Genomic DNA, 11057 nt, shown 5'->3' with positions numbered 1-11057 from the left:
CTAAGCATCCTGTGGAAGGGAGAGCAGAACATCTGATGCAGACCACTTGTTTCTTTTGCTCTAAGAGATGCAAAGCTAATAGAGAATTACAATTCTAAGACAGACAACAGAGCAGGCCCTGGGTTGGGTCATTTTAGAGATATAGCTTTTTCCTTAGAGTTTTTATTTATTTTTTAAATATTATTTATTTTTAGTTTTCCAGCAGACACAACATCTTTGTTTGTATGTGGTGCTGAGGATCGAACCTGGGCCGCACGCATGCCAGGAGATGCGCTACCGCTTGAGCCACATCCCCAGCCCCTTCCTTAGAGTTTTTAGCAGAAGTGATTCTGTTCTCAGCTCTGATAACTTCTGAAGCTTTCCTTGGAGGACTCTGTCTCTACTCTGGGAGCAATTAGAAGGCATCCAATATTCCAAAACCTTCTTTAATGTAGCTTTTTTATCTGATGGAGGGCATCTTGCCCATGGTTGGGCTTAGTGGTGTCTGATGAGGATCCAGCATATGAGTCTGTGGATGCAAGTCACTAAGACAACATCTGAAGAGTGAAAACACTCCCACAAGGGGAACACCCTGTTAGTGGCCTTGTTCTGGCCCTCTGCATGTATTCACCTTCTCACTGTCTCTAACACTACAAAATACTATTTTTCCTGAGCCTAGTGGAGGAAAAAGTCAAGTGTTAACATGGGATAACCTGCTGAGTTGGGGAAACACACAGCTATAGTATTGCAGGACCTACCTCTTGTAATCACTCCCATTCTGAAATTTAAAACAAAAGTTGCTACTGGCCAGTACTGTTAGTTGTCAGACAACAGACAAACACATGGCAGCCAGAAAAATCCCCACTGAGTTTGGGCGGCTGATTTCTCTGGCAGCAAATGAAAGCTTTAGCGATTGCCCCTGAGGACTGGCTGAGCATTGGAGCCCTCTCTCTGTGGGCGCCCCTTCCCCCACATTCTGGGCTGTAGTGGGTGTAAATGTGTGCACCGTGGGGTGCAGGCACCCTCGTTCATAATTTTAGGCAGCTGCACACCCGACTCAGGGACACCATACCAGCATAATTCATCCCACACCTCACAGCCAGGGTGACTCCAGCCTCAATAGACAACAATTTGAAGGCATTGTTTACAAATCAATTTCCCCCTCTAAATAGGCTGTTACAAGAGTGGACCCTTCTGCTTGCCCAGCCTAGGCCCACCTGTCACTGGGACTTCCTAACCAGTGGTCACACTGTATTGATCTTTTTAATCCCCTCTCTTTGAAACACGGAGCCAGCTGATGTGGAGTTCCTCAAAAGAAAGACTCTCCCGCAGCCCCTACCTCTACAGGTAGCTGCGTATTGGGGCTAATTCCCACTAAAAAGTCTTAATTGGCTTATGGGGCGCCTGAAAGATCTCCCTTGTGTTTACATCGTGAAAGGAAATGATAGATCCCAAACACCTTAGTCTGTCTTTATCTGGTTCTTGGTGAAAAATCAGGTGCATTTATTTTTTAATTGTTTTTGACACAGCAGTGAAGGGTTTGGAGGTCGGTGGGGATAGTGTTTCACTTTAGTGGTTGAGCCACCAGCAGAAGGGAAGAAAAGCCCCCAAAGACACTAACATTAGGCAATAAACTTGGTGACTTATTTTTCACTCAGTTTTTATTTACACGAAGCATCTGCAGTACAAAAATGTAAACTTCAATAGCTCATAATAATAGAATAAACTCTTTATGTACAAAAATACATTTTCATATGAATGAAGCATCTTGAATAAATTAGAGTACCCTCCAGCCCCGTGCCTGAATAGCTACGCAAGCGCTGGGGTTCTTCCTAGAGCGAGCCGGCAGTGGTGGGGGTCGGGATCCATAATGCATGAAGCCCACTCCTTGTGTCTCCTTTTTAAGCCTTTTCATTGTATTGTCAGCCGGCTCAAACCGAATTTTCATGCTCGTTTTTCTTCATTAGAGTTCTACAAATTGTAAAATTGACTTTTCACCTCGTCTTCAGGGGCTCATCTGTCTCTTTTCCAAATCACACTGAAGTGGTGGCTGGGGTCAGTTCTGAGCCAGCCACAAAGGAGGTTTTGTGGAGTTCAGAAAGTGCAAAAGGAAAGGCCGTCTGGGGGCGGGCAGGAGGGGCCCAGGGCTGAGAGCTGGAGAAACAGACTAAGGGGCAGCCAAGGCAAGGGTGCAGCGACCTAACAAGCGGCTCAGGTATTCCCTACCCTTTTAAAGCTCCCGCTTCCTCCCTCTGCCTGGAGTGGGGGCTCCCGAAGCCACAGCTGAGTCCTCGTGTATTGCCCATTAGCTTGGGGAGAAGACGGTAACGGGGTCTAAAAAGAGCCTAGTGGTAAGGAATGAAACACGGCGTCGTGTGGAGCAAGTCTTTGGGCAGGCCAGGGAAGGAGAAAAGGGGATCGCCGGGGCCATATGCGAAATCTTCGGAGGCCGCGGGGCTACTGGGGTCAGAGAGTGGTGAGGTGGCGGCGGCGCACGGGGAGGCCGCGGTACCGGAGCCCCAGGACTCGGCATCGCTGGCTGGGCTCGGGGGTCCGGGCAGGCAGGGGGCACATTGAGGAGGTAGGAGGCGCTCCCGGGCAGCGCCCCCCGGCAGTCCTTGATCGGCCAGGCGCAGTGTCTCGGCCAGAGCCCAGATGTAGTTGTAGGCGAAGCGCAGCGTCTCGATCTTTGTGAGCTTGGTGTCATCAGGGAAGGAGGGCAGCACACTACGCAGCGCGTCCAGCGCCGCGTTCAAATTGTGCATGCGGTTGCGCTCGCGATCATTGGCCTTGACGCGCCGGCTCCTGCGTAGTGAATGTAGCAGCGCCTCGGAGCGCACTCGCCCACGGCCCCTGCGCCGCCGCCGCTCCTGCTCCTCGTCCTGCGCCCCAGGAACATCTGACGCCCCAGAGATCCCAGGTGCGCCCCTGCGGGCCGGCGCGGGCGGCCCCGAGGTGGAGACAGGCAATTGAAGCCTGACACAGTCCTCCTCGTCGGTGAGGAAGCCGGACAGGTCGCTGCTGCTGTTGTTGCTGGCGCAATCGAGGTCGGAGAGGCAGGTCTCCAGCGGGGCTGGCATCTTTGCGCTGTGCAGGACTGACAGATGGACAGAAGGACGTTTAAAGGACAGGAGCCCGGGCTGAGAGCAGGGCCGCTGGGGGGCACTTACGTTTCGAACCGCCCGGGCTTACTTTGTGCCCGTTGTGGGCGCGAGGGCCTGGAAGGGCGCAAGGGCGCAAAGGAAACTTGGCTTTGCCTTCTCGCCTCGCCTGCAGGAGCCACGCGCCGGGCTGGTCTCCCGAGTGATGTCGCCGGCGATCAGATCAGCTCGTGTGAGCACCGAGTGTGGCACACGACTGGCCTCAGGACCCCTTAAGTACCCGGCGCAACAATGGGCGCCCCCCTCCCTTGCCACCTCCGCCCCCGAGGCAGCCCCGGTGAATGGAGCGAGGCGGCAGGTCAGCCCCGTGCGGCGCCAGGGTATTTGCATAATTTATGCTCGCGGGAGGCCGCCCCTCCCCCCTCCTGGAGCGTGCCCGTAATTACCGCCGGCCAATCGGTGGCCTTGCCTGGCCCCGGAGCCAGCTCCTGCTAAACAGGCCCGGGCGTCTCCAGGCAGTGAAACCCGGGGGCGGGGGCGGCGGGCGATTAGCGGAGCAGGCACGCTCCTCCAGGGGCGGGCCGGCGCCCCTCGCTGGGGTGGGATGGGGAGGCGGGGCGCGGGCAGGAAAGTGTGAGCTGCTCTATGAGCTGTGGAAACCTGGAGCCCGCTGGGAGTCTGGGATCCATTCTCACTCCCGGCTGCTGAGTGGCCGCCTTGGCTCTGGGCTAGTGATTTCACCTCTGAGTGAAATTCCTCATCTGTAAAATGGGACAGAGGTCTACCTGTGGAAAATGATATAAGATGATGATCGTGGGTCATTTGGCAGGGAGTTTTTGTAACAGAGTCCTGATTGCGATATGCAATTGGGAACCGGTGAAAAACCCATGTCCAAATAGACTGGAGATTGGCCAGGTGACAGTCCTGGAGCCCGGAGTGGAAATAGGCGATCCTGCTTCTTCCAGGTTGATAAAGAAACAGGGGAAGGAATCTATTTGCCTTCATCTAGTAGGTGGGAGGGGGAGAGGAGTGAGGAACCCAAGCCAGGCTGGAGTGAATCTTGACCTCACCAATCTTTTCTCCCTCTACTTTCAACTGCCAAACACTCATAAAGTAGCAAGGGTGCTAATCGCCTCCTCTAAGGTACCCCTGAGAACTTGCTTTCCCTATCTCCAGATAATTCCTTTGCGTACAGCCTGTGTGGTGAATCCCAGTGCCAGCCAAGGGGAAACTTCTTCCCTGGACCATAGAAAGCAGGACTACAAACAAACAATGGAATTCCTCTCCCTCAGTCTCTTCTACCTTTGGGGTTATAAACTCACCTATTCCAGCAGAAAGTTTTCACTTTTGCAGATCAGGAGTCACTTTAGCTACTAGAGAGCAAGAGTCTCAGACACACCCCAGCTTTTACTGGGCAGGAAATAGTTAATAAGGGACAACCCTGGATTATAGGGCAGGGGTATTAAAAAACAAAATGAGCAAAAAGTTCCAGCCCCCTCCCCATGATATCTGAGTGGTGGCCTCAGGCCTGATGCCTGGCCTGCTGCCCTCAGAAGGGACTCTGCTTGGAGCATCAGTCTCTTTGTGGAGAGATGCTCTCTGGAGGTAGTGTATCCCTCTGCAGACTAGGGACTAGCACTTGCCTTCTGGTTCAGGGGATTCTGCTGAACCCTCCCCTTTCCCCTACCACACCCCACTTGTGCACTGCCCTCCCCCCACCAGCTGGCAGAAAGCTGGGAAACATATATAAAGATTTGAGGTTTGTTAGAAGTCAACAGAAAGTGGCTTCCACTAGCTTATGCGTGAGAAGGCAACTGTTGGACAGATGCTGGGGCACCTCAGGAGACCCAGTACTCACTCTCTCTGTCCTTTTTCTCTCCCTGGGTTAGCTTCCCCTTGGCCCCGTTACTCTCCCACTTGCCTGACCTTCTGATACTCCTGGGCCCTGTATTTTTTTTTTATTCATGTTGCCATTAAAAAAAATACCACAAAGTGGGTGGCTTAAAAGTTTATTCTCTCACAGTTCAGGAGACCAGAAGTCTGAAATTAAGGTGTCAGTCAGCAGGGTTGGCTTCTTTTTGGAGGCTCAGGGAAAAACCTGTTTCATATCTCTTTCCTAGTTGCTGGTGGCTCCTGGCAATTGTTGCTTCATTGGTTTGTAACTCCAGTTTCTGTTTTCAGTGTTTACATGGCTTTCCCCTTTGTGTCTCATGTTTTTGGCTGTTTCTTAAGGAGTCTTATTGGATTTAGGGCCCAGGCTAATCCAGAATGATTTGCAAGGACCCATATTCTAAATAAGGTCACATTCTAAGGTTTTGGGTAGACATGTCTTTTGGTGGACCACTGTTCAATAAACTGTAAACCCCCTTTCCAGATTCCTGGAGTACAGAATTGGTTTGGCCAGGGTCACTGGGATAGACATTTGTCAGTTTTTTTGGCTATCTTTTGAAGAGCCTTTCTTCTGAAGAGAAAAAGCTGGTTTCTTCATCAGTGTGTTGACACCAGAGAGGTCTTCTCAGAGAAGAAAGAAAAACCACTTCTCTGTTGCCCCTGGAGCCTTAAGTCAGATCTCTAGGACTGCTTAGAACAGGTGTGCGCCTTCTGGTCCCAGAGTCAGTAAAAAGGGCATCTGGCAGAGAGGACAAGTGGGAGCTAAAATCCAACCTGTTTGCCACCCACCATCCCATGTATCCTGAAGTGGGCTACACCTGTCCCCAAAGGGCACATTGCAAATGTACACAAAGACCTCTTTTGAGCTAGTAGTGGATCTGTGCTTTATCTTGTCATTGCCTGAAACTTAGTGACCTGACTAGGCAGAGATCTTAGCCTTGCTCTGCCTGCCCCTGGCTCCTTCCTGGATGGCAGTGCTTTGATAAGTGCATAGCGGGGGGGCCCCTTCTGTAAGAGATGCACTGAGGGTGGAGCTGGACTTGAGACTGGCAGATGAGAATGAGGGAGACAGCTTTAAGCCAGGCCCTCTAGGTGGATATGTGTCCTTGCTGAAGGAGATCAAAGTTTCTTCTGCCCCCTAAATTCTTCTAAACTCATGAGCACATCTATGCAAACTCCCACATAGGATGTAATATGGTCATGTAATAAATCTAACCACAGTAGGCGCCAAGGTGACAAGTGTTGCACCAGGTGTTCTACTTCCTGACCTTGTGAGATATCCAGCTGCTGATCTGCTGGGGAGCAGGAGCAGGTAGGTAGGGCAGAAATCCAGAGGACTAAGAGTAAGCCAGAGTTTCTCACACTGTGTTCAAATGGAGTGGTAGTGATGGTGGTGGAGGGCGTGTGTGTGTGTGTGTGTGTGTGTGTGTGTGTGTGTGTAGAGAGAGAGAGAGAGAGAGAGAGAGAGAGAGAGAGAGAGAGAGAGAGAGGAGAGAGAGAGACAGACACCAGGAGGATCCCTTCCCAGACTCCCTGAATCAAAATCTCTGGAGATCTGACCTACATGCTGAAGTCACTATTGACTGATGTTTACAACCAGTATATTCATAAGGGAGTACATGTCACTTTTAGTTTTCCTATCCTGTACTTGCCTAAGTCCTTGAGGCAGGTCGGACACATTTATGTGACAGCTTGGAATTGCTCCCAGTGATTCCTATGGCTTTGCCTCTTGGTCTACAATTAGGGGAGGGAAGGAAGAGAAGGACCCCTGAAAGGTGCCCTAGGGCCAGAAGGTACACACTTTTTCTGTGTAGCCCCAAGTCCTAGAGCTCTGACTCAAGGCTCCATGGGACCACTGGGAGGTATTTTTGCTTCCTTATTGAGAAGCTCTCTCCTCCTCCCCCCCCCCTTCTTTCTTTTTCCTTCTCCTCCCCCTTCTTCTCTTCCTCCTCTTTTTTTCTTCTTCTTCTGCCCTGATGGGAATTGATCCCCATGCATACTAGGCAGGTACTACACCACCGAGCCAAACTCCCAGCCCTCCTAACCATTCTAAAGTAACAGATGGGGAGGAGTTGGTCAAGGCTTGCAGGGTCTATTGAGATTCTTGGTATATTATTGTTTTTTTATTTCTTAATGAAAAAATGGCCAGAATAGGGGGAAAGTAGTACTAAATTATCAACATTTATATATGACAAATTAATGTGGTCAACACATGAAAATACAATGCAGCCTATGCTCTTCACAAACAACTTCAGGATTTTAAAATGGCATCAAAGTTACAGTGCCTAGAGGGAGAGCCAGGGGTGGATCCAGATTTAGATTTGTGTTGAACATCTTCCTCATCTCTGTCTGTGTCTTGGTGACCATGTGTGATGATGACTTCATGGGAATCAGAGTCCAGAGACTTTGAGTCCTTTTGTGAATGTAAGACTGAGCCCAATGACCTCCTTGCTACCCCACTTCAGTTATCAGGAACACGTAAGCCTAAGGTTGAGCAAATGATCTTTCAGAGATGCTGTAAGGGGAACTAAGATGAGAGGTTAGTGTGCTGAAAATACAGGGACAACAATCTGAATGTGTTAGGAGAAGGGGAACACCATGACATTTCATTCCCTCCTAAATTGTTTTAGTTGAGATTGATCATTCTTTGTCTGCTCTGATTGAAATATTAATTTCAAGAAAGCCAAAAGTAGATCTGAGTTTTATGGTGTTACAAGGTAAGTAAAAAAGATGACAATACCCATGAACTCTCTGCTGCAATTAATCATACATAAATGGTGCTGGCACCTTATTTCACCACTCAAGGCATTGGACACACTGAGTTCATAAGGCCATCCAGCAATGGTAACGTCCACAAGGACATTCTTGATGGGGAATTTTGCACAAAGTGGAGTGGTAGAGAGAGCCATCCTTTCTAACTATCAATCCTTATTTTTGCTCTAGGGCTACCTTGGGGGAGGAGTGACATTGGTTTCGTGGGTGGCATTTCAGAAAGAAAAAGTTGTAATCTTTTTAGGGAAAGGGAAAGAAAAGGTGCAGTTACTCTAGAGGAAGGGATGAAGGCTGATGTTGGACATGGAGACTCTCTTGCTCCTTTCAGGGCATTAACTACATGGCAGATATGCAGTTGCGTTTCCACATAAGAGCAGCAGGGTGGGGTTGGAAAGGGGAAACAATTCCCTATTTTCTTTACTGATGACCCATGACAGTTGTGGAAGGGGGGGTAAAAGGGAGGGGAGAAACGAGGCAGGAGGGGGGGAACAGAGGGGTCTTTCAGTGACAGAGCAAGGAAAATGGCAAATTATCCATGGTTTCCAGAAATCCGTGGAGGCCCCCTCGGCCCCTGCCCTGCTAAATACAGTGCCGTCTGTATGCATTTCCCACCTCAGAGTTGTCTGCTTGAATATTCCCTGCATTGTGCATGGACGTGTTTGGTTGTGTACAATCTGTCTACATGTGAGATGAATCTTGGGCTTCAGTGGGGGCTCTGGTGCAAATCTTCTTTATTCTAGTAAGTGTAAGAAATGCCAAATGACACTGTGTAACTCTGCAGCCAAATAAATTCTTTTCTGCAAGAAGTTTTCAAATTTGAATTGGGGTTCTCAGGCTTGCAGTGGTGTGGGGGAACAATATGTGCTTGGGCTGGCCCTAAGTTTGAAGCCTGTTTGCATTTGGGGCTAGCCTTGGGGGAAACAATGTCCTTTTTGTGCCCAAAGGAGAGTCGGGAAGGCAAAGGGGGTGTGCATGCTTGTGCAGGGAGGGTCCACAAGGGTGCAGGTCCTGAACTGAAGAGGAAGGGAGCAGGCAGAGGTGTTCACCCCACTCCTCCTCATTATCAACTGATGTGAAAAGGAGTCTTCACATCAGTTGATAATGTTACAGATAAACCCAGAACTGCCTGCAAAGCCTCCAAGTTTTGTTTTCCCATTGATTTCTTGAAATTAAATCTTTTGGGCTCAGATAGGCCACCACCACCACCTACAAATCCATAACCCTGCTGTTGTTGTTACTAGGTTTTAGCTCCCCAAATTCAGGCTGCATGAGCCATGGGAAGTTGCTAAAGCCAACTTATTTTTGAATTCTTGAGAACATCTTCAGTAGAGAAAAAAACCCACTTCTCCCACACCAAACCCCATGCTTGTGGGTCAAGTGTGGAAACACTGTCCGAGATAGTTTTCTTCTGTGTACACAAACAAAGTCACAGTGAAATTTATCCTAATGGAATTCAGCTATTGCTTTATGGAAAGAATTCAGAAATAAACTCAGAAATAGCTCAAGTGTTTTTTTCCTTTTCCTTTTTTCTATCTTAACGCTTGGCTACATAAATTCACGTTGAGTTCGAACACAAATGCATTTTGTTTGTAGTAATTAAAATGTTTTAATGAGACAACCATAAAATCCACCATTAATTATTTTATTTCAAACACTTCTGCCTTCTTTTGAACCAGGTCTATTTAGAAATAGTTTAGAGAGTAGCCTGCAGTTTTATTCTTTCCTCCGCATTATACACAGGAGTGGAGAAGTCATTTATAAATAATTACACAATGTTTTGGGTCTTTGGGCTTGTATAATATATCAAAGCGATTAGTACACTTATTGTTCCATTGTAAATGCTTTTTTTCTCCTTTCAGTTTCACTTGCCTTGTCTTCTAGCTAAACCTTTTTCTGGAAATCTTTTGTCTTCTTCATTCTTTTTGCTTGTTACAGTCCAGGAGCATTCTTCTTATTCAAACACTCGCAGCAGGGGCAAAGAAAGCGACTTCGGCCGCATCTTAAGTTTTACCATAACTTTCTGGCATTTTCTTTTCTTCCAGTTTTCCCAGACTACCTAGGGGCAATGAAGAATTATAACATACATGAATTATTGGTACTCCCCTCGAGTTAAGGGGGAGGAAAGTGCCTCATTTTCTATGCCCCCAAAGGACCGAACGAGCGGGCGGCCGCTAAACAATGTATTTATCACTTTGCATCTCTTTGGGACGCCCGCCGCGCCCCAACCCTCGCCGCCGCCGGGTTTTTTGCTCTGGCCCCCGGAGAGCCGCCGTTTATTCCATTTCTTTTATGGAACCACAAATAAAGACCTGGACTGGAGGAAGGGGGTCTCCCCCAAGCCTTGTGCCACCGGCACTCGCACCGCGGCGCTTCCCACGGCTGGAGCCTCGGCGAGTCCCGCAGGGCGGCGCGGGGGCTCGTGGGGCCGGCCGGGTGGGTGCCCTGACCTCGCTCGGGGTCAGGGGAGAGCCGGGACACTGGTACAGACCGGTCCCCGGGCACCCAGAGGGCCGGCTCACAGCCGGAGCCGCGTGAGGGGATTAGGACCGCACGAGAGGCAACTGCACCGAGGCCTCCAGCCACGTGAGGACAGAGATGGCTTCAAAAGTCCCCAACATGCTAATCCTTGTTATCCGGCAGGACGGCCGCGATCTCGCAGAGCTCCCCCCCCCACCACCCCCCGGCCTCCTCCTCGCTGCCTGCGGGTTGGGGGTGCTCCCAGCTCCCTTGGCCCCTGGCTTGGGTTTGGGACCAGGGATGACAATCTGTCCCACCCTGCCCCCATTGCTGGGACCCCGGGGGGGGGGAGGGGGGTGCAAAGTGCAGTAGGTTCTTGACGACTACTGTGCCCCGCAAAAAAAGCGTGGGGGGAATTTGTTACACTTAGAACTAAAACTTTAGACACTCGCCTCATAGGGTTATTAGGATGGTGCACCAGGATGAATTCTGGGGGAGATGCGGGGGTGTAGGCATTGGTGTTAAAAGAGGGTGTTCAATGAGAAAACAATAATGATGGGTGAAAGCAAAGGGCGAGTGAAGAAAACTCACGGGAGAGGTGCAGCTATCCTGCCTGGGCGGTTTTGGAGGCTGGCAGGGCATTCGGTCCCCTGCCCCCTCCCTCTGGGCCCCGCCCCCCAGGCCGGGGACCCGTCGCAATCTGTCAGGACGGGTCCGTTTCCATGTGAAGGGCCGCGCCGGGCGCCCGGGGAGCGCTGAATGGCCGCTCGGGGTCGGGCGGGCGCACACGCCCCGCGGCCCAGGCTGGATTTGGCCGCATTTGCATAGCAGGTGCTGATGCTTGTCCATTCTTACTTA

At 50.2% G+C, this 11057-nt stretch overlaps 1 protein-coding gene across 1 annotated transcript; it reads right to left on the bottom strand.

The window, feature by feature from the left end:
- Nucleotides 1–2324: 2324 nt before the first annotated feature.
- Neurog1 (neurogenin 1) lies at nucleotides 2325–3059 on the bottom strand. The gene has a single exon (XM_026398243.2). The coding sequence runs from the start codon at nucleotides 3057–3059 to the stop codon at nucleotides 2325–2327; it is 735 nt and encodes a 244-aa protein (XP_026254028.2).
- Between the last annotated feature and the right edge of the window lie 7998 nt (nucleotides 3060–11057).

The sequence above is a fragment of the Urocitellus parryii genome, chromosome 1 (genome assembly GCF_045843805.1).
Source record: "Urocitellus parryii isolate mUroPar1 chromosome 1, mUroPar1.hap1, whole genome shotgun sequence".
NCBI classification, from domain to species: Eukaryota; Metazoa; Chordata; class Mammalia; order Rodentia; family Sciuridae; genus Urocitellus; species Urocitellus parryii.
The sequence above is the reverse complement of the archived record's forward strand: the minus strand, read 5'-3'. Positions and strand labels throughout refer to the sequence as shown.